This window comes from Lynx rufus, unplaced genomic scaffold, assembly GCF_022079265.1.
Source record: "Lynx rufus isolate CCGP_SWC_20201006 ecotype Redwood Valley unplaced genomic scaffold, mLynRuf1.p SCAF_7, whole genome shotgun sequence".
NCBI lineage: Eukaryota > Metazoa > Chordata > Mammalia > Carnivora > Felidae > Lynx > Lynx rufus.
Genome location: NW_025814889.1, coordinates 82,738,360 through 82,760,680, shown reverse-complemented (window position 1 = coordinate 82,760,680; position 22,321 = coordinate 82,738,360). Strand labels below are relative to the sequence as shown.

General features: G+C 45.5%; 1 protein-coding gene and 1 pseudogene across 3 annotated transcripts; both read right to left on the bottom strand.

Moving 5' to 3' along the window:
• Positions 1-34: 34 nt before the first annotated feature.
• Positions 35-5,861, bottom strand: NABP2 (nucleic acid binding protein 2). 3 transcript variants are annotated; one of them, XM_047065297.1, is made up of 7 exons: positions 5,298-5,861; positions 3,552-3,653; positions 3,063-3,201; positions 2,877-2,948; positions 2,663-2,744; positions 2,505-2,568; positions 35-566 (listed from the first exon to the last, which is right to left on the bottom strand). In XM_047065297.1, exons 2-7 carry the CDS (start codon positions 3,628-3,630, stop codon positions 367-369), a joined length of 636 nt encoding a protein of 211 aa, XP_046921253.1. In that variant the 5' UTR covers positions 3,631-3,653; positions 5,298-5,861; the 3' UTR covers positions 35-366. The 3 variants fall into 3 exon arrangements, with proteins under 3 accessions (XP_046921253.1, XP_046921254.1, XP_046921252.1); XM_047065298.1 differs by lacking the exon at positions 5,298-5,861 and adding an exon at positions 4,067-4,084; XM_047065296.1 differs by lacking the exon at positions 5,298-5,861 and adding an exon at positions 3,732-3,972.
• A 15,588-nt stretch (positions 5,862-21,449) lies between these two features.
• LOC124501446 (HIG1 domain family member 2A-like) lies at positions 21,450-21,760 on the bottom strand (annotated as a pseudogene).
• Between the last annotated feature and the right edge of the window lie 561 nt (positions 21,761-22,321).

Genomic DNA, 22,321 nt, shown 5'->3' with positions numbered 1-22,321 from the left:
TCTTCATTCTCCCACGAAAAGCAAAGGAGTCCAGTACAGAGTGGTAACATTTATTAGGAAGGAGAGATTCGATTTGATTTCCACATCACACACACAAGAAACAGACTGTGACTGTCGTTTCTAAAGGGAAAGAGGGCAGAGGGCCTTGAATCCCCAGGGATAGGCAGATCTAGCTGGGTAAGGCAGGGAGCATGGGCTTAGGGTGGATAAGGCCAACTGCTCACCACCCCTCCAGTGAAATTCAGTGGATAAAATACTGCTGCCTATCCACTCCCACCCCCCACAAGCCAGCAGCCTAGTAAAAGGCTGTGTTCTAGGAGACACTTGGGCTATAGTGGGTGGTGGGAAGGGAGGAAGAACGTCTTGCTATCTCTTGCTGCTCCTCCGGGTCTCTTTGCCGTTACTGACAGGGTTGCTGGAGGGGCCAGGAGGGCCGGCAGCTGTGTGGTTAGGCTGGCTTCGGGTAATTCGGGTGCTGGGAGGGTGCGAGGGTGCGTGAGGTGGGTGCGGGCCACCACCAGGACCTGGTGGGGCACTCAGTCCATTCCCGTTCTGGGTCTCAGAGGCTAGTAGTGGGAGAAGGGGAAGAAACACAGGAATTAGAAAACTAAGGTAGGAGAGAGGTCCATCCCCAAGGCCTCCCTCTGTGCCCTAGAGAGTAGCACAGTCTTCATCAAGCACAGCGGCACATTCAGGCCAGCTGGACCAGTTGCAAAGAGCAGGGGTTGTACAAATGGAGCCCTGAGAAGACTCAATCATTTGGGAAGTTGCTATGTGAATCCTAGTGTGATATTCTTCTCTTCCATTCACCTTTGTATCATGAGGTCAGACCTAGCATTCGCTGTTTAGCTCTAGGCTTAAGGACCTCTGACAAAATGCCCCTTTGTCGAAAGTCTTTGTAAAACTGGAGAAGCATGGGAAGGGGAAGGACCCAAAGCTTCTGTGTTATGTAAGAAGCAGCTTTAAAAAAGGAGAGTGTGGTGGGTATCACGATGATACATACATTTTCATTTTGGAAAATAAAGATAGGAATAGGGAAAAAAATATTACGCACACCCTCAAAATGATAAGTAACATTTTGGTGTATATTTCACATGTTTGATTGGAGCCAGGTGTGTGAGATGATTTCCTTGAGCTCCTACAACTGTGCACATCACTACCCTTGCCCCTACCAGTGTGTCATCTGTAGGACCATCTCCTTCATAGACTACAAGCTCCTAAAGGCAGGTGCTGTGTTTTTATTCCTTGGCATTCCTCATCTATGTTTGTCAAATGAAGACAGAGGCCTGCCTCTCTTATACAGAGGGCACTATGAGCCCTAAAAGGGGTAGAAGTCATAGGCTAGTGATTCTTAAACCACATATCTGCTTGGACCCAGGCTGTTCCACCAGACTAAGATATCTGTTGCCAGAATGGAAAAATCATGCCTTTTCCCCAATTCACAGAAAAAGTTAGGAGTACATAGGGAGTTAATGTTAAGTTCTTACGCCAGACATGCTTTTTATTAAGACTTTTGCACCTGTTAGCAGATAACAAAGTGAACAAACATCTGGCAAATGAGCATTAGGGCCAAACAGGCTTAAATGTACCTTATTTAAAATACTTTTTATAAGTTATAGTTATGGAGATCTGGACATATGTAACAGTCATATTTTCCAGTGAAAATATGGATGCTGATTTTTATGGTGGAATTAAATGTTATTTCATGGTGTTTCCAAAAAAACCATGATCCCAGTGGTTCTGACACGAACAATTCTGAAAACCATGGTAACTAGGGATGTAGACACAGACTGAGCAAGGGTAGAAGCAGCCTGAAGCCTAGTGTCACAGGGAGAAACCTAAGACACAGATCAGAGGCAAGAGGAGTCGAACACCCAGGCAGTAGTAGGCTCAGCCAAGATATTACCCAGAAGGAGAAAAAGACCAGTGAAACCCAGTTCCTAAAGAGAAGCCAGGGGACAAAGGAGGTGGTGTTGGTGGGTGATTCTAATCAAAAGCAAGAGACCAAAAAACAGGGTCTTGGAGTATATCAGATGGAAGAATCATAATCCTGAGGTCCACAGGCTAGAAGAAGGGTCTTTAGTTTCAAGAAGAGTGGTGACTCCCCAAAGGGAACTACTTGGTGCCCTAACTCTGTACAGTGTAGACTGCATGTTAAGTCATATACATCCATGTTAGAGCCATGTAATGAGTCAAAAGGACAAGGGGGAAAGGGCAAGGACCTGCCAGAGAAGAAGCAGAAACAAGCTTGAATAAAGGAGTGCAGTCTTGTTGGATAAACTGTTTTCATTTGTGTCCTTGAGTGGTAGTGGCAAAAGAGTACCAGAGCTCTATCAGTGACAGAAACAGGTCCCCAAATCTTTTCCCCACAAGGACTTGCAAAAGAACTGGGAGAATTAGGTGGAAGGGGATACATGGAAAGAAGACAAATTGGGAAAAAGGATGAGGGCAATGCATCTTTCCATGCTAGGGAGAGAACCAGCGGATGGAAGGGAAAGGTTTACCTGGAGAAACGGCAGGGGGTCCGGTGGTAGGCTGGGGAGCCGTAGGGCTGCTGTCGTTCTGGACCTGAAGGCACAAATTAAATACTCAGACCTTGTTCCCTACCATGCTTCTTGGCTGGACATACCCTCCTTCCCCATATCAAGGCCATGGGACTCACCGTCTTATTGGGTGCCTGTTGGGCACTGTACTCTGGGTTTGGCTCACTGAAGTTAGGAACCTCAGAATAAACCATACAGAATCTGCAAAGGGAGAAATTAGTTGAAGCCTCAGACCCAGCCTCTGGAGGCCTGAGAAAGGTCTAGATACAAGACATGGACTATATGCCCTTATGCTGGCTGGTGCTTCTGCATCCCAATCCCCAAAACACTTACTCTCCAATCTTTTGAAGATCACCCCCACGTCCAGTGTATAGTGTCAGACAACCTTTGAATACTGAAGCGTACCTGTGGGGGCACGAAAAGTAGGACTCAGAGTACTCAGAAGAATTATAGGGACTGTTAACTCTAACCCCCTTGACTGTTACTAGCCTTGGATAGCCAGGAATAACCAGGAGTTACCCTTTGGTGAGCCGAATAATGTCTCCAGGCTGGATCAGGTTGCCCACGTCGTCCCACACAGAGATATTGATGCTGCCCGTTTTGTCGGCCACCTTGCAGGTCCGAACCTCGTGCCCGTCCTTTGTCTTGGTCACTCGGCCTGGAGGGAACAGACAAATGTTGGGGTGGAGGTGAAGAGAGGGTCAGAGGGATGAGATCTAGATATGGGTGGGTGAGGGGGAGTGGAGGGACAGCACCATGGAGAGGGCACTGAGTGGAAAGAGGCCTGAGTGGCGCTGGAGGCTTGGATCTGGCGAGTTCCATCTACTCTGCACTCGACTACAACTCTCCAGGCCAGGGTGTAGGAGATTCCGCGTAAGCAGCGTTTTGGGGTGCACCCTGACATCCCGGTAGCTAGTTAACAGAGGAGGTGATGCTCTTCCCCTCCTGCCCCCTCCCCAACCCTGAGAACCCCCCCGCGCAGGGGTCCCACCATCCCAGAATAGCCACCTGTCTCCAGCACAATGAAGATGAGGTTCAGATTCTTGAGCCCAGGCTTGATATCTTTAACGAAGGTCTCCGTCGTCATGCTGCCCGAGCCTCCGCACTACACTAGAAGGGGGAAAGGGGAATGATGGCTCAAGGCTTGGAGTCTTTGCCCTTATGCTCCATTTCCCAAGGCCTACCTACCACACTAGGCTGGGGTCAGGCAGCCGCAAATCCTCTAATTCTTCCAAAAGGTTATAAACCAACTTCCCCAGGAGCCTCCAACTTCAAGATCAGAATTTCAGGGTCTCTGTATAGGCTGCTTCGGGACTGGAAGGCCCCGTCCCGGGATGCTCTTTCAGTCTCAAGCCCAGAAGTCGGGGAGCCGACGGAGACGGGGGGGGGGGGGGGGGGGAGGGAAACTGGTGCAGACCCAAGGAATGGAATCTTACTCGCCAAACCTTCCCGAACCCTCATCCGGACAACTCAGGACTCGGTCCATCCCCTCCCCCACCCACAGCCCACCACCCACCACCCACCCAGCCCGCAGGCCGGACAGTGCACGCAGCAGAGCCGCCCGCAGGGGGAGCCACAGGCCCCGCTGCCGCCGGATGCAGCGCGGTGGAACGCGGGAGTACGGACATTCTCGGAAGTTTCCGGCTGGCCGCCTCCGACCAATCAGCACTGTCCCGGCGCGCCCCGCGCCCGCCGCTGGACCCCGCCCAGCCAACCGGGATCCAAGATCCACGCGCCGCAAAAGGGGCGGATTTTAGGTATTAAAGGAGCCTGGTAGGTGGTTGGCTTGGCCAGGAGAAAGACTGACCACCAGGAGGCGCCTCGAGTCCCACTTTTCCTTTCCTTTACTGGGAGGATGTACCTAGGCTCTGAAATTTTCTCCTTAAGACATGACACTGGAGAAAGGACCAGAGGTTTTGGAACACGGTGGTCAAAAGTCTGAAACAGGCTCCGCACTTGTTTTCTCGACAATTCTTAAATATGTAATTGCATTTTGCATACAAGAAAACGTAAGTTATATAAAAGGCAGTGCTTAGCACACAGGTACTTTCTTTTCCCACTGCTATAATCCTTATCTCTATTCCTGATTTGGGGTCCTCATTTTTTTTTTAATTTTTTTTAAAGTTTATTTATTTTTGAGACAGAGAGAGACAGAGCATGAACGGGGGAGGGTCAGAGAGAGGGAGACACAGAATCTGAAACAGGCTCCAGGCTCTGAGCTGTCAGCACAGAGCCGGACGCGGGGCTCGAACTCACAGACTGTGAGATCATGACCTGAGCCGAAGTTGGCCGCTTAACCGACTGAGCCACCCAGGCGCCCCTGGGGTCCTCATTTTTAATGCACGACCCAGCGCGGTCAGGGTTTTGGAAAAAGTGGCCTTCACACCAGAGGCAGACACCCTTTTTGAAAGAATGGAACCCGGGGCACAGAGAACAGCATTTGCATTAGTCTCTCCCAGAGTCTGAAAGACACCTCTTCCTAATGTACTTATCTCACTAGATCCCAGGGTCTGGCCCGCCTCCTCTCCCAGACCCCAGAGGATTTAACAGAGGAGGCCCAAACCTTTAGTTCCCCTTGGGACTTGTTAGAAAATCAACAAAAGGTTCTAGTTCTGTAATGTTGTGTATAAACCAATTACATATGTACAAAGCACTACCATTTGTTTAGCGAATATCCATAACAAATACTGTTTAATATCAGATTAGCTTAAGAGGTCATGTAGTTGTAATGCTTTGGTTTAATTAATCCCTTACCTTCTAGAGAGCTTTAGGCTCCGCCTTGATTTTCCTCGGATCCCAGGTTCTCTCCTGCCCACACCCCTCAACTACGGTGTCGTATCCCAAGGAAATCAAGGCACAACCTAGGAAGAGGGACATTTTATCTCCCTTCCCTGCCCTTAGGTGCTTCAGGGAACTCTATGATTGTCCGGAGAGCCAACGTAGACACAACAGGAGTGCGGCGAGGAGAGGTAGGGAACCCGTTGGGCACCTTAGATTAAAGCTTTGCGGTTAGACACTCCAATTCTCCACCCGTGGTCGCCGTATCCACTCCCGTGACTATAAGTCATAGGTTCGGGAGGCTCCGGGATGCTGACCACCACTCTAGTAACGGGAGATGGCAGGTCACACTGCAGGCCAGCCTCCTCGCAACGATCTCGCATCTCGTGGCATCAACTTTAGGAGATGGGACACGTACACCTCTCCAAAGCGAAGCCTCTGCCTCCCGGGAGCCAGCCTCCGGCTCCGCCCCCAACCCTCATGCTGGGAAGAACATAGAGTTCTCCCTCCCAGATGGCTATATAGTCCTCGTTGGGATCATAAAGATTTCCGGTGTAGAGACGAGGCCCGGCTAACCTTCCTCCCTCCTCGTTGGTTGCTCTTGGCGTCTAGTCTAGGTCCGAGTTAAACAGAGAGGCGGAGTTTGGTGACGAGATTCCGCCGGGTTGCGTAGCAGTGGTAGGCGGGGCAAGGGATCCGTCTCACAAGGCGACGAGTGGTTGGAACCTTTCCTCTCCTTCCCCTTCCCCTTCCCCTCCCAGGAAAGGCTGGGACCCGGCACCCGAGCTATTCCGTGGCCGCTGCGGCCTCAGCTCCAGCCGGGCCGGGGTACGGAGAGTCCAGACCGCTTCCAGGGCGGTGCGTACTGCGCCTGCGCCGGCTCCCACCTAAAAGAGGGTGTGGGAGGGGAGGGGGCGATGTCCCACCGGGATTGGGGCACGGGTTCGAGATATTGGAGGTCAGGAGAAGGGTTAGGAGTAAAGATGAAAAATGGAGCAAGGGAACAGGGATAGGGAGGAGTCGGGAGGTGAGAAAGGGGCGCTGGAGGGTGGGTTGCGGGGGAGGTCCATTGGAGTAGGGTAGCCTTAAGTGCGGGAGGGGGTCTGGGCTGGCTGGAGGACAGGAAAGAAGGGACCTGGGGTTGCAACGTGGTATTTAAATGGGCAGTGTTGACGGGTTGAGAGGGGAGGAAGGGAATATTCTGGGGGCCAGCCTGGGCAGGGGTGGCGGAACCTGAACCCCCGCCCTCGAAGCGCCATAGCTTGGCTCCTCTCCCGTGCCTTGTCTTTGGCAGCCTTGTCTTCCTTCTCCATTCCTTCCCCCCCTCCCCCTCCCCCCCTCCGTGAAGGAATCTCACATTCCTTACATCCCTTCCTTGGGTTTGCAGCCAGGCCCTTTATGCAGACTTCACTCACCGGAAAGCCTTCCCCAACCCAGAACTCTGTGAAATTGGGGAGTGGGAAGGAGGGGGCTGGAGAAGGAGCAGAAAACTAAGAGAGGTGAGAGTGTTTTGCTTGAGGGACTGACAGACATCTTCCCCATTCACAAACTGACTTCATTCCACCTAACAACAAGTGTGGCTATTAAGGAGCCACTGTTCATGGGGGATGGGCTGTGATAGTGACAGTCTAATCACTTCCTATACAGGTGGTTTTAGAGTCTGACAATAGGACAAGAAACTGATAGTGTTGCTGGCTGATAGTTTCCCTCCAGATAGGAATGGGGTAGACTAGTGTTAGGGAATCTGAGTGATATGATAGTGGTACTACCCTGTGTGTCCAGCCGACTTTGTGGCTGGGCCTGGTTCCTAGTAATTAAAAAGGAACCAAGCTTCTTTCAAGCATTTCCTCACCTGCCTTCAGTACTCTTAAATTTATTTTGCATTCTATTACTACAAAACCTTACCTGAGACATAGCTGTATTCAGTATGTTTTCACATTTATTATGTCTCTGATTGTTCTAGTACAACATATTAGGTAGATAAGGCAGGTATCTTCCCTACTTGTCGGGTGAAGACATTAAAAACTATAGAAGGGATACTTGGCTTGTTTAAAGTCATACAGTTGGCAGAGCTGGGACCACAACCCGTCTCCTGACTCCTGGTCCTCCTCTCAGTTGAAAAATCCTGTTTTGTTCTGGCTAAGGAAGCATCAGAGTAAGATTGTTTTTTTTCCCCAGAGTGGGTAACAGTTTGCTTTCTGAGTCTGGAGCTTGTCAGTAGAAGACTGAGTATAGCCAACAGCAGTGGTTCATGGAAGCATTTCGTGGAGTACAGGTGCATATGTCAGGCTGTTGGGAGATAGGGTGTTGTCAAAATGGAAGCAGCATTATATTCTCCTTTGTGTTATGGATGAGGGAGAAACAACTCCCACCCCCAACCCCTCAAATAGAAAGTGGGTCTGGCATTGCACATTTATCTCTCTGTTAGTTTAAAAATGCCACGCTAAAACGTGTTGTGGCTGATGAGTATAGTAAACTAATCAGTGTGTGTGCCAGGCTCAGAAGATGAAATAATCTCAGTTTTATGTATAAAAATTATCATCATCCTATTCCTTTGTTATACAGCCCTTAATCTATTGATAGCCATGTGATGTTGACAAGAGGAGTTGGAATAGTTGCTATGCTCCTGTGTAGTATTGAGTAGATCTCTCAGTACCCTTCATCTGAAGCCTTGTCCCTCTTGGTTCCATTCTTTTAGTAATGAGAGTCTAGTCTGCCTAATCATACTGCTGCCTCTAGTATTCCCAGTTGCCCACTCTGGAATAATTTCCTGTTTCACTGTCTCTTCATTAAAAAAAGAAAAAAAAATTAGTGTTTATTTATTTTTGAGAGAGAGAGACAGACAGAGTGTGGGCAAGGGAGGGGCAGAGAGAGAGGGAGACACAGAATCCAAAGCAGGCTCCAGGCTCTGAGCTGTCAGCACAGAGCCTGATATGGGGCTCAAACCCATGAACCTCGAGATCATAACCTGAGCCGTTGGACACTTAACCCACTGAGCCACCCAAGTGTCCCCTGTGCACCCCCCCCCCACCTTTTTAATAAAGCCTGATACCCTCAGGAATATTTTCTGACTTGGGAAGTAGAATCACACCTGTATGAACATTCTTGAGTATCTTCTTATGAAATAGTGTTTTCCAGTTGGAGGGTGGGATTAGAATTCTTTTTACATGAATTCAGTAATTTATGTGAAAGCATTTGGGAAACATTGAAGCATCATACTGTGCATATAAGGTATCATTGATCTGTGCGTTGTATAGCCACAGATCTGGAATCATTGACATTATTTGTGGTTGTGTACACCGAGTAAGAGAATCTTTCTGTCTCAAACAGTGCTTCTTCTTTATATTTATTCTTGTCCCTTTCTCTGCCTCTGTCAGCTCTGTTTGAATCTCTTGGACTGTGTGTGTGTGTGATTTCTTAGCCAGTAACCTCCATCCTTAGAAGTTAGTGCTGTGTCCTCAGCTCTGAAACCTGTAGGCCTTAATGGAATTGTCTCCTCCTCCTCAACCAACTGCCAGATCCAATCTGTCTAGTCTCACTGCCAAGTGGAGGTAGTTCCCCTGACTCACCTTTTTCTTCCTTGTTCCTATTAATAGAGTGCTCCTGATTGTGACATCACATCCATCCCCTTGGCGATGGAGCTTGTCACTAGGAAGGAAGACTCAGTCGGAGAATAGCCAACAAGATGGGTTACTGGGAGCGTCTCCTGAGTGGCACTGAGTGGAGGCATCAGGGGGTTGGAGCCTTGTGAACAGGGAGCCTACCCCCCAACACTTGGAAGGTAAAGAGCCTTGATTCAGAATCCCATTCCAGAATTCAGGTCTCTTCTCATCCTATCTGAGTTCCTTCTGCTTTTGAAAACCTGATTCTTGAAATTCTTCTGCATAAAGCTTTCTGTGATTAATCCACATCAGTCTGTTCTTTGCCTATTTATATCTTACAGTAACCTTTACTTGGAAAACTGCTTAGTAAATTTTATGTTTTTTTAATGTGTTTTATATCTTGCATATACTCACTCATTGGACTCAAGCCTACACCTTAGTTTGAGGACAAGGATTGTGTTTTCTGTATCTTTTACATGCCTCTTTTGGCAAGGGGGCTGTGTATAGAGGATGAAGATGAGATTTGGGGCAACCACACAAAGAGTGCTTGGTGCTGGTGACTAAGTGGGAGGTCCTTGCTGCCCTTTGAGGCCTAGTAGGCTTCCCTTCAAGTGTTAAGTACATTCTTGAATTGTGTGCCCTCTGGATTCTTTTGTAAATTGAACCAATTAAAATATGCTAAAGGAATTTTAATTTTGAAATCCTTTGTGGTGGGGTGCATGGCTCACTCAGTCAGTAGACCATGTGACTCTTGATCTCAGGGGACTCTTGATTGTGGGATCATGAGTTCAAGCCCCCTGTTGGGCATAGAGCTTACTAAAAAACTAAATAAATAAATCAACCAACCAACCCACCTACCCCCACTGTGGTAAATCTAGTATGGATCACAGCATTCTAGAATTAAACAGAACCTTTGGGACAATGTAGCCCATCCCCTCATCTCACAAGTGAGGAAATTGAGTTCCTCAGAAGTAATTTCTCTAAGAGGAGGAGTGACTTCAGTCTAAGGACTCTGCTGCTTAAAGAAAAAAATACCACTTCCTTTCACTTAAAAAGTCGAGAAAGTTGAGGTGTCTGGGTGGGCTCAGTCGGTTAAATATATGACTTTGGCTTAGGTCATGATGTCACGGTTGGTGGGTTCAAGTCCTGTATTTGGCTCTTTGCTGTCAGCGTGGAGTCCACTTCATATCCTCTGTCTCCCCCTCTTTGTGCTCCTCCCATGTATGCGCTTTCTCTCTCTTTCTCAAAAATAAACAAACATTAAAAAAAAAAAGGCGGGGCACTTGGGTGACTCATTCGGTTAAGTATCCTTAACCGTCTTCGGCTCAGGTCATGATCTCTCGGTTCACGAGTTTGAGCGGTTCACAAGTTTGAGCCCTGTTTCCAGCTTTGTGCTAACCGCTCAGAGCCTGGAGCGGCTTCGGATTCTGTGTCTCTCTTTCTGCCCCTCCCCTACTTGTGCTCTGTCTCTTTCTCTTTCTCCCTCTGAGAAATAAATAAACATTAGAAATTTTTTAAAAAGGGGCTGGGTGCACCTGGGTGGCTCAGTTGCTTTAGCAGTCTGACTCCGATTTCGGCTCAGGTCATGATCTCATCATTCATGAGTTCGAGCCCCACATTGGGCTCTGCGCTGACAGTGTGGAGCCTGCTTGGGATTCTCTCTCTCTCTCTCTCTCTCTCTCTCTTTCTGCTCCTCCCCTGGTCACATACTCTCTCTCTCTCAAATAAACTTAAAAAAAAAAAAAAAGTCAAGAGAGTTGCCTAAAAAGAGGAAGGTCAGTTAGTCATAAGGCACCTTGTATAATGTAATTACCCCTAATTTGTTTTTTCAATATTTTTTTCTTTTGTTAAATGTATATTTTTGAGAGCAAGAGAGAGAGAGAGACAGAGCAGGAGTGGGGGAGGAGCAGAGAGAGAGAGACACAGAATCCTACATAGGAAACACAGGCTCCAGGCTCTCAGCTGTCAGCACAGAGCCTGACTCAGGGCTCAAACCCACGAAGCATGAGATCATGACCCGAGCCAAAGTTGGTTGCTCAACTGACTGAGCCACCCAGACGCCCCTACCTCCTAATTTAGATATTTTTGTTTTATATGCTGAATCTCAGAATCATGTAATTTGTAGAGCACCTTAGAATTTATGTAGTCCAAGATGCTTCATTTCTTGTGGAGTATGGAAACTGAGGCCCAGAGAGGTTAAATAATTTGCCCAAGGTCACACATTTGGTCCGTTGTGGAGCTAGAACTGGGTCTCAGGTTTCTGTATTCCCAACTCAGTTTCCTTTTTTTCCATTCACCAAGAGACAGGAAGATTTGTAATGAAATGTGAGACCCTTCACCAGTTAATTTTATTCACTAGATTGAAATTCCTAGACATTACCTGTTTCTTTACACTGGAGCAGGTTATGGGGCCCTCTAGCTATGTGTCTGGTGGTTTGTAGTAATTGGGGCTAGAGAATCCTCAGCCTCTGCACATCTGTTGTAGCCAGGGCAAGGAGAAGGGAGAATTGATAGAAGTGAGTCTACAATACGTATACCTGGCCTTTACCTTTATGCTTTTGCCAAGGATTGGTAACAGCATGTCCTTTTTACTCTAAAATATGAATTAGAGTGGCTTCTCTGATATTTATCTTTGTGTGTGTGGGCGCTCACGTGCGTCTGACAGAAAGAGACAGTGTGTGTGGTTTGCACATCTGTTCATGGGTTCAAGAAACCCTGAATAAAGGAGGCTAAATGTTCAGGTTCCTTTAGGAACAATCTGTTTTGAATTCCTAGCTCTTTCCAGAGGTAGACCAGAGGAAACAACTGCAACAGCAGGTTAAAAGGGTATAGAAAGGGATAAGAGAAAGCTCTTGCATTTTTATGGTAATACTGACCAGAACTATATAGAGAGACCCCAGTGTAACAGTAAGGAAATAAAGTAACATAACATTGAGTTCTGGCCTACAGAAAAGAGGCTGGGAATGCAGTCTTTAGGATGTTCAAATTAGGGAGGTTGGCCAAACTCCTATAAGCCTGAAGGGACAGACACCTCAGTGCTACTTTAGTTCAGCTCCCCAGTTGAGTGAAACCTTCCAAGGCCTTTTTTTGTTCTACAACTCAAGGAAAATATCCGGGAAACTGTGCTTCCGGTGGCTATGGTCACTGGCTGTGACTCTTCAGGTCCCTGTGGTTTCAGTTTTATTAAGGTTTCTGCCTCCAGGGCAGTGAGCAGTTGAGTTCTTGTGGGGCATTCCCCTTGGAATGAATGATAGCCTGCCCCTATGACAGCCTCATAGCCATGTTCAGAGTCCCAGAGAGTAGAAAGAATAATCAAGGAGCCTAGCCCATCAGCTTGATTATCTGCTTGAGGGCAGGGCAAGGAGCTGGCTTCCAAGGTTGTATATGACGTTTGTTTCCTACAGATGACAAATAGGGAATACCCTACTCAGATGAGAAATCTAAATTTCCCCTTAATTCTTGAGGCTGCACCCCTGAAAGAATGCAATTGTGTAAGAGTGGGTAAAACGGGAATCTCTGAGCACATAGAGGGACTTTTGATTTAGAAAGAACAGTGGCCAGCATCTCCCTAGAGCTTTGTAAACCCTGACTTTTTGGTGGTAACCTTGTAGCTCCTAACCCTGACTCATGGCTTCCCATGCGCTCTGGCCATCCTTTGCTAACAGAGGCAAGTTCTGTTCTGTTTATTTTGGGATGGGAGATGTCCTGAGACCCCATTAAGATAAGTTGCAGAATTTGTATTCCTCCTTGAGACAATGTTGTTAGCATTGATTTAAAATGAAAGTGCAGGGGTGCCTGGGTGGCTTAGTTGGTTTAAGTGACTTCAGCTCTGGTCATGATCTCATGGTTCATGGGTTCGAGCCCTATGTCAGGCTCTGTGCTGACAGTTCAGAGCCTGGAGCCCGCTTCAGATTCTTTGTCTCCCCTTCTCTTTGTCCATTTCCCGCTCACACTCTGTCTCTCTCTCAGAAATAAATAAACGTTAAGAGAGTTAAAAAAAAAAAAAAAAGATAAAACGAAAGCGCAACTAGGTATTTATTCAGAGGATACAAAATGCTGATTCGAATGGGTACATGCACCTCAATGTTTATAGCAGCACTATCAACAATAGCCAAATTATGGAAAAAGCCCAAATGTCCATCACCTGATGAATGGATAAAGAAGATGTGGTATATATATATACAATGGAATATTAATCGGCGATCAAAAAGAGATGAAATCTTGGGATGCTTGGGTGGCTCAGTCAGTTAAATGTCCAACTTTGGCTCAGGTCATGATCTCATAGTCATGGGATTCAACCCCACTTTGGGCACTTCTCTGATGGTGTGGAGCCCGCTTGGGATTCTCTCTCTCTCCCCTTCTCTCTCTGCCCCTCCCCTGCTTCTGTTTTCTTTCTCTCTCAAAATAAATAAATAAACTTAAAGGGGTGCCTAGGTGGCTCAGTTGGTTAAGCCTCCAACTTTGGCTCTGGTCATGATCTCCCAGTTTGTGGGTTTGAGCCCTGCATTGGACTCTGTGCTGACAGCTCAGAGCCTAGAGCCTGCTTTGGATTCTGTGTCTCCCTCTCTCTCTGTTCCTCCACTGCTTCCTCTCTCTCTCTCTCTCTAAAAAATAAGTAAACATTAAAAAAATTTAAAAAAAGGAAAAAAACAATGAAATCTTGCCATTGGCAACAGCGTGGATGGAGCTAGAATATATGATACTAAGCGAAATAAGTCAGTCAGAGAAAGATAAATATCGTATGATTTCACTCATGTGGACTTTAAGAAATAAAACAGATGAAAAAAGAGGAAAGGAAGGAAGAATAAGATAAAAACAGGGAGGCAAACCATAAGAGAGCCTTAAATTCAGAGAACAAACAGGGTTGCTGGAGGGGTGTTGGGTGGGGGGATGGGCTAAATGAGTGATGGGCATTAAGGAGGGCACTTGTTAGTGTGAGCACTGGGTGCTGTGTGTAAGTGATGAATCACTAAATTCTACTCCTGAAGCCATTACACTATATGTTAACTAACTTGGATTTAAATAAAATTAAGAAAGAAAGAAAGAAAGAAAGAGAGGGAGGGAAGGAGGAAGGAAGGAAGGAAGGAAGGAAGGAAGGAAGGAAGGAAGGAAGGAAGGAAGGAAGAGGAAGGAAAAAAAAGGGAGAAAGAGAAAGAAAGGAAAGAAAAGAGAAAGTGCAAGAGAGAAAGTGCAGGGGCGCCTAGGTGGCTCAGTCAGTTAAGCGTCTGACTCCTGATTTCGGCTCAGGTCATGATCTCACAGCTGTGAGATCGAGCCCCAAGAGCCCACACTGGGCTCCACACTGGGCCCAGAGCCTACTTGAGATTCTCTCTCTCTTCCCCCTGCCCCTCCCCCTTGTGCATATGCACTCTCTTACAAAATAACTAAAAAAATAAAATAAAAACAAAAGTAAAATCTTAGCATCTAGATTTTTTTTAAACTTTTTATTTATTTTGAGAAAGAGGAAGTGAGAGAGAGAGCATGAGTGGACGAGGGGCAGAGAGAGAAAATCCCAAGCAGGCTCCACACCATCAGTGCAGAGCCAGACATGGGGCTCGAACTCAGAAACTGTGAAATCATGACCTAAGCCAAAGTCAAGAGTCAGAGGCTCAACTGACCCGACCACCCAGGCACTCCTCTTAGTATTTAAATTTTTTAATGTATACAATAGGGGCGCTTAGGTAGCTTAGTCAGTTAAGTGTCTGACTTTGGCTCAGGTCATGATCTTGTGGTTCTTGAGTTCCAGCTTCCGAATCAGGTTCTCTACTGTCAGTTCAGAGCCTGCTTCTCTCAAACGTTAAAGGAGCCTGGGTGGCTCAGTTGGTTAAGCAGCCAACCTTTGATTTTAGCTCAGGTCATGATCTCATGGTTTGTGAATTCGAGCCCCACTTCGAGCTCTGCACTGATAATGAGGAACCTGCTTGGGATTCTCTCTCTCTCTCTGCCCCTCCCTTGCTCAAGCACTCACGTGCACGTACTGTCTCTCAAAATAAATAAATAAACTTAAAAAAATAAGTGTTTAAAAAATATGTACAGGGCACTTGGGTGGCTCAGTCAGTTAAGCCTCTGACTTCAGCTCAGGTCATGATCTTGCACTCTGTGACTTCGAGCCCCATGTCGGGCTCTGTGCTGACAGCTCAGAGCCTGGAGCCTGCTTCAGATTCTGTCTCCTCTCTCTGCCCTTCTGCCTCTCATGCTCTGTCTCTCTCTCTCTCTCAAAAAAAAAAAAAAATAAACACTAAAAAAATTTTAAAAAATGTGTACAATACACATAATTAAGTTTTATTTTTTAAAGATTTTTAAGTCCTTTCTGAGCCAGGTCTCCCTAATTTTATTTTTTACATTGTTTTTTATATAAATGGGACCAGGACACCTGGGTGGCTCAGTCATTGAGCATCTGACTGTTGATTTCAGCTCAGGTCATGATCCCAGGGTTATAGGATCTAGCCCCATGTTGGGCTTCTCACTAAGCGTGGAGCCTGCTTGAGATTCTGTCTCTCTCTCTCCTTCTGCCCCTCTCTCCCATGCTCGCTCTCGCGCTCTCTCTCTCTCTCTCTCTCTCTCTCAAATTAAAAAAAAAAGGGACCATACTATTCATAAAACATACATTTTGCAACTTGAATTTTTCAAATTGGGAGGCAGCTTAGCAGTGGTTAAAAGCTTGGCTCTGGAGCCAGTCTGCCGGGATTTGAATCTGGCTCCACCACTTGTTAGCTGTATGATTTTGGACAAGCTTTTTAACCTCTGTGCATCTGTTACTCATCTATAAAATGTGGATAATGATGGTCCCAACCTCATAGAGTAACTCATAGAGTTGTAGGAATTGGATGAGTTAATATTCAAGAAATGCTTAGAATAATGCCTAGTGGGGAGACTGGGTGGCTCAGTCAAGCTTCCAACTTCGGCTCAAATAATGATCTCACAGTTTGTGAGTTCAAGCCCCAGACTACTACTTTGGATCCTCTGGCCCCCGCCCACTGGCCTGCTCTCTCTCTCAAAAATAAACATTTATTTAACAGAATTTTTTTTTTAACAGAATTTTTGTTGATGTTTACTTATTTCTTAGAGAGCCCACATGAGTGGGGGGAGGAGCAGATAGAGAGGAAGACACAGAATCCGAAGTAAGCTCTACACGGTCAGCACAAAGCCTGACTTGGGGCTTGAACTCACGAACAGTGAGATCATGACCTGAGCCGAGGTTGGATGCTCAACCGATTGAGCCACCCAGGTGCCCCCTTAAAAATAAAATTCTTAAAAAAAAAAATACTGGGGCGCCTGGATAGCTCAGTTGAGTGTCCCACTCTTGGTTTTGGCTGGAGTTGTGATCTCTTGGTTTGTGGGTTTGAACCCTGCCTTAGGCTCTGTGCTGGCAGTGCAGAGCCTGCTTGGGATTTTGTCTCTCTCTGTCCCTCTGTCGCGTGGGTGCACTCTCTCTCTCTCTCTCTCTCAAAATAAATAAACTTTTCTGGGGTGCCTGGGTGGCTCAATCGGTTAAGCATTCGACTTCAGCTCAGGTCATGATCTCGCGGTTCACAAGTTCGAGCCCCGCGTCGGGCTCTGTGCTGACAGCTCAGAGCCTGGAGCCTGTTCAGATTCTGTGTCTCTGTCTCTCTCTGCCCCTCCCCTGCTCGTGTGTGCTCTCTCTCTCTCAAAAATAAATAAAACGTTACAAAAATAAATAAACTTTTAAAAAAAGTACTGAAAGTAGTACACTTAGAGACAGCTTCTCTGTATCCTCCTAGAAGCTCTCCAGTATAAATGCATACACACATAATATACTTTTTAACAAAAACGGTACTATATCATATATAACAAGCATAAATATGTCATTTTGTCATATAAATATATAATAAGATATAAGACGATATATACAAAGTATATTTAAGTAATTTAAATAAATTATTAATAAGAAACAAATATATCTAAGTCATATTAATGTCTCCTGGTATTGCATTTTTTAAAATCTCTTTCTTTTTAATGTTTGTTTATTTTCGAGAGAGAGACTGAGTGCAAGCAGGGGAGGGGCAGAGAGAGGGGGAGATACAGAATCGGAAGCAGGCTCCAGGCTCTGAGCTGTCAGCGTGGAGCCCGACATGGGGCTTGAACCCACAAACTGTGAGATCATGACCTGAGCCAAAGTCTGTCGCTTAACTGACTGAGCCACCCAGGCACCCCTCCTGGTATTGCATTTTATAGATGTAAGGAATTCTGGATATTTGTGGTGTTCTTGATTTTTTTGCTGTTATGAACAACACTGAAACAACCTAGTACATTGTTTTTGCACCCTTCTAATTATTTCCTTAGGCTAAGTTCCTAGAAGTAGGATTGCTAGATAAAGGGTATATACTTTTTGGGGATATTTACTGTGTTTTTGTTGTTGTTCTCTTTAAAACATTTTTATTAGTGAAGTATAGTTGACATATAATGTTATATTATTTTCAGATATATAACAGTGATTTGACAGTTCTGTACACTCATTGCTTACCACCATAAGTGTAGTCCCCGTGCAACATTATTACAATATTGTTGACTATATTCCCTGTGCTATCCTTCTATCCCCATGACTTGTTTTATAATTGGAAGTTTGTACCTCTTAATCTCCTTCACCTGTTTTACCCATCACCCCCACTTACTGCTTCTTTTGTTGTGATTCAATTTGATCAACTTTTTCTTGCGAGAGTACCTTTTTTCCAGACCTTATTATAGTGTAGACATGTTATGTGTGTATGTTATGTTATTAAGACATGTATAGTATATGACTCATTTAGTGAATGTTTTGGACATATTTGTTTTAACCTTAACACTTTTCTTTCACAATTTAGGATAATTATAGATTTGTTTCTTTATTTGAATATTGGATTCACATGGAGAGAAAATCTTTTATTTTTTTTTAATTTTTTTTTTTTTAACGTTTATTTTTGAGACAGAGAGAGACAGAGCATGAACGGGGGAGGGTCAGAGAGAGGGAGACACAGAATCTGAAACAGGCTCCAGGCTCTGAGCTGTCAGCACAGAGCCCGACGCAGGGCTCGAACTCACGGACTGTGAGATCATGACCTGAGACGAAGTCGGCTGCCTAACCAACTGAGCCACCCAGGCGCCCCGAAAATCTTTTATTTTTTAAGGTTTATGTATGTATGTATGTATGTAAGTAAGTAAGTAAGTAAGTAATTTCTACACCCAACACAGGGCTCAAACTCGTGACCCCAAGATCATGACACGCTCTTTCAACAGAGCCAGCCAGGTACCCCAAGAAAATCTTTTTCAAAGGTACAAAGGGATAATTAAGGAAATTAAAGTATATTCCTCCTATTCGTGTTCCTTAGTTATCCCTCCTCAGCAGCAAGCACTGTTTGCAATTTCTTGTTTATCCTCCTGGAGAGTTCCATGCATACATACATAGCATATGACACATACATGTTGTTTTTTTGTGCTCTTTTTAAAAAAAAAATTTTTTTTTAATGTTTATTTATTATTGAGAGATAGAGCATAAGCATGGGAGGGGCAGAGAGAGGAGGAGACACAGAATCTGAAGCAGGCTCCAGGCTCTGAGCTGTCAGCACAGAGCCCGACACGGGGCTCGAACTCACAAACCGCGAGATCATGACCTGAGCCGAGGTCGGACGCTTAACCGACGGAGCCACCCAGGCGCCCCTGTTTCTTGTGCTCTTGATGGCATACTTTGCATATACTATTCTGGTTTTTTTCTCTCTCTTTTTTTTTTATAATTTTTTTTTTAACGTTTATTTATTTTTGAGACAGAGAGAGAGCATGAACGGGGGAGGGTCAGAGAGAGGGAGACACAGAATCTGAAACAGGCTCCAGGCTCCGAGCTGTCAGCACAAAGCCAGACGCAGGGCTCGAACCCACAGACCGCGAGATCACGACCTGAGCCGAAGTCGGCCGCTTAACCGACTGAGCCACCCAGGCACCCGTTTTTTTTTTTCTCTTAACGGTATATCTTGGCAGTTGTTTCATACCTGGTGCTTTTTATTTTTTTATTTTTTATTATTTAAAAAAAAGTTTTTTTAATGTTTATTTTTGAGAGAGACAGACAGAGCGCAAGTGGGGGAGGGGCCTAGAGAGAGAGGGAGACACAGAATCTGAAGCAAGCTCCAGGCTCTGAGCTGTCTGCACAGAGTCCAATGCAGGGCTCGAACTCATGAGCTGTGAGATCATGACCTGAGTCGAAGTCAGACACTTAACCGACTGAGCCACCCAGGTGCCCCTTTTAAATTTTTTTTAGAGACAGTGATCAAGCAAGTGGGGTTGAGGGACAAGCAGAGAGAGACAGAGTGGGGGCGGAAGAGAGAATCTTAAGCAGATCCTGTGCTCAGCATGGAGCCCGATTCGGGGCTCATCCTGGGATCATGACCTGAGCCAAAATCAAGAGCTGGATGCTCAACGACTGAGCCACCCAGACACCCCCATACCTGGTGCATTTTAAAGGCAGCAATGCTTTTTCTCCCGCCTCTGATAAATGTTACAGCTATTGTAGAGAAACCAAATTATAATTTATTTAATTAAATATTAAATTAGATATTGTGAAGTCAGCAGTTGAACAGATGAATTACAGATATTTTATTTTTGCCTATCCTATAGAGGCTACCTTAGGTACCTCCTCCTCTTGACTTTTTCTCTTGCCCCTCCTCCTCCTCCCAACTCTGTGTGTGTGTGTCTGGACTTAGCAGAGTGGCAGTGGCTATTATTCAGGACAGACTAACCAGTCATAGGTTGTGTTAATTGAAGTAGAGAGGAAAGGTGGTAATAGCCCTTCTGTAGCCCATATTGGTCAATCCGCATGCAGAGCTGTGGGTACCCTGTTCTAGAGGGACAGGCATTCTAGAATGCTGTGACAAAAATGAGTCTGGGCTGGATATTTCTCATCTGTGCTCTTGCTGCACCCTATCTTGACCTTTCCCAGGAGCGTCTAAGCACAGGGTGATTGACTGTTTGGTGCTGTGGAGAGGATTCCAGCCCTGGATGTTAAACCAGATGGTCTCTTATAGTCCATTCTAATTCAGCAAACATAAGACTCTTAACCAGGTCCATGGGAGAAACTTCTGGGTATGCTCAAAATCTGTCTTTTATTTCTGTACTTCAAAAGTAAAAGCATTCCTGTATTTTTTAGTCTCGAGTAATTTCTAAATTTAAAAAGTATATATATTTTTTATAATATAGGAGACTATTTAAAATTGAATTGTGACTAAAAAAAAATGAATGCCTACTAAAGTATTTGGTGCTAAAAGTGGAATAAAAAAACATCCTTAGCCTCACACCCAAGTAAAACCACTGGTAACGTTTTAGTGATTCTTTCTGGTCTTTTAATGTATGGGTTATTTATAAGTACACGTAAAGTTTGCTGGCACGATTTTTGAGAACTGATCTGGACTGCTTTTTGTGCCATTCTTCCTTCCTGCTTCAGACGTGTCCCTCTTCCTGTTTAACATGTTTCTGGATCTCCTGCCTACCCCTGCCTCAGTGACCAGATTCTCTCCTGTCTTACTTCCCCTTCTTCGCTAGCATTTTCCTCTTGGTACATCAACATCCATGGGCCTTTCTCATTGGAAGGAAAAACACCTCCACACAACCCACTTCCTCCACCTCCTGTTATCCTCCAGGTAGTTCTTTTGAAATCGAGCTTTTGACAGTTCTCTGCAGCCCCTGCCCCTCTGCCTCCCTTCTTGTTCACTCAGAACCACTGCAGTCTGGCTCCCACTTCATGCTGCACTACATTGGCTCTTCACAGTGCCTCCCAGCTGCATGCAGCTGCTATCTGCCCTGGTGTCCGGTCTCACCTCACATCCTCACATTTCTTTCCTTCCTTCCTTCCTTCCTTCCTTCCTTCCTTCCTTCCTTCCTTCCCTTCCCTTCCCTTCCCTTCCCTTCCCTTCCCTTCCTTCCTTCCTTCCTTTCCTTCCTTCCTTTCCTTCCTTCCTTTCCTTCCTTCTTTCTCTTTCTCTCTCTCTTTTTCTTTCTTTCTTTCTTTCTTTCTTTCTTTCTTTCTTTCTTTCTTTCTTTCTTTCTTTCTTTACAAGTGGATCAGTTTATTAAGTAGGAAGTGGAGAAAGTTGGGCACAAATAGAAGTATGTAACACCCAAACTGAACCAAATCTGAGATTCCTGAAAAAACATCTTTAGGTTACACAGTTGGCCACTTCTCCCCTGTTGCCACAGGGGCTTATCAGGGGAGATGAGGGAATAAGTCAGGTGACAGGATCAGTGGTTGCTTCCTGGGGCTGGGATGGAGCTGGGAATGATCTCTGTGGAATTTTTTTTTTTTTAATTTTTTAAATTTATTTTTGAGAGAGAGACAGAGCATGAGTAGAGGACAGGCAGAGAGAGGGGGAGATACAGAATCTGCAGCAGGCTCCAGGCTCTGAGCTGTCCGCGCAGAGCCCAGCGTGGGGCTCACACCTTGGGAACCGCAAGATCATGACGTGAGTCGAAGTTGGACGCTTAACTGACTGAGCCACCCAGGTGCCCTGATCTCTGTGGAGATCAAGGCCAGGTCTTGAGCTCAGGATCAAGACTTCATAGCGGATGCAGCCAGACCAAGCAAAGATGGCTACAACCATGAAGCCCTGCACAGCAGTCTGGGTGCACATAATGAGCTGAGGACGGTGGCTCTAACCCTGATGGAAGCAATAGAGGCTGTAGGTTAGGGCGTCCGGACGTGCACAGCCAGCCTACAGTTATCACTGGGTTCTTGAGGGTCTTGCAAAGGAACTTTTCCCTGAAGCTTTCCAAAGTGCTGCAGACACTGGGGCTAAAGCCCTCGGTCACTAGGGGCTGTGATGGTTCAAAGGGTGCCTCCAGAGTAACAGGAGCCACCATGTCCTGGGGAACAGCTTTAGGAGAAAATACTGATTTTCTTATTATCAGTCTTGACTGCAGCTTTTGACACTTCCTTTCCTCCTCTAAGCACTCTACTTCCTTGACTTTTTTTTTTATTGTGGTAAAAAACACATAACGTAAAATTTGCCATCTTAACTGTTTTTGAGTATACATACGGTTCAGGAATGTTAAGTATGCTCACATTGTTATGAAACATCTCCAGAACTTTCTTTTATCTTGCAAAACTGAAACTCTGTACACATTAAACAAAATTCCCCTTCCTCCAACTCCCTTGACTTTTATGAGCCTCTTCTTGCCAGAATTTTCTCTTATCTCTGGTCAGTCTCAGACTTAAAAAAAAAATTTTTTTTTTTGTAGGCTTCTTTTTTTTCCCTTTCTTTTTAAATGTCATTATTAAAGTATTCTCATGCACTATTGGTGGTAGTATAAACTGAAAAGGCCTTTCCAGATGATAGGGAGTATATTATCTAGGAAAATAAATCATAGTCATGTCATTCAACCCAGCAGTTTTTCCTCTAGGAATCTGTTTTAGGAGAGAGA

Excerpts from the sequence above, each read along its gene's own strand:
- NABP2 (XM_047065297.1), bottom strand. The coding sequence starts at position 3,630 with ATGACGACGGAGACCTTCGTTAAAGATATCAAGCCTGGGCTCAAGAAT. Across the intron at positions 3,202-3,551 it reads CTTCATTGTGCTGGAGACAG|GCCGAGTGACCAAGACAAAG; the intron begins GTGGCTATTCTG and ends TGTTCCCTCCAG. Across the intron at positions 567-2,504 it reads ACCCCCTGCCGTTTCTCCAG|CCTCTGAGACCCAGAACGGG; the intron begins GTAAACCTTTCC and ends TCCCACTACTAG.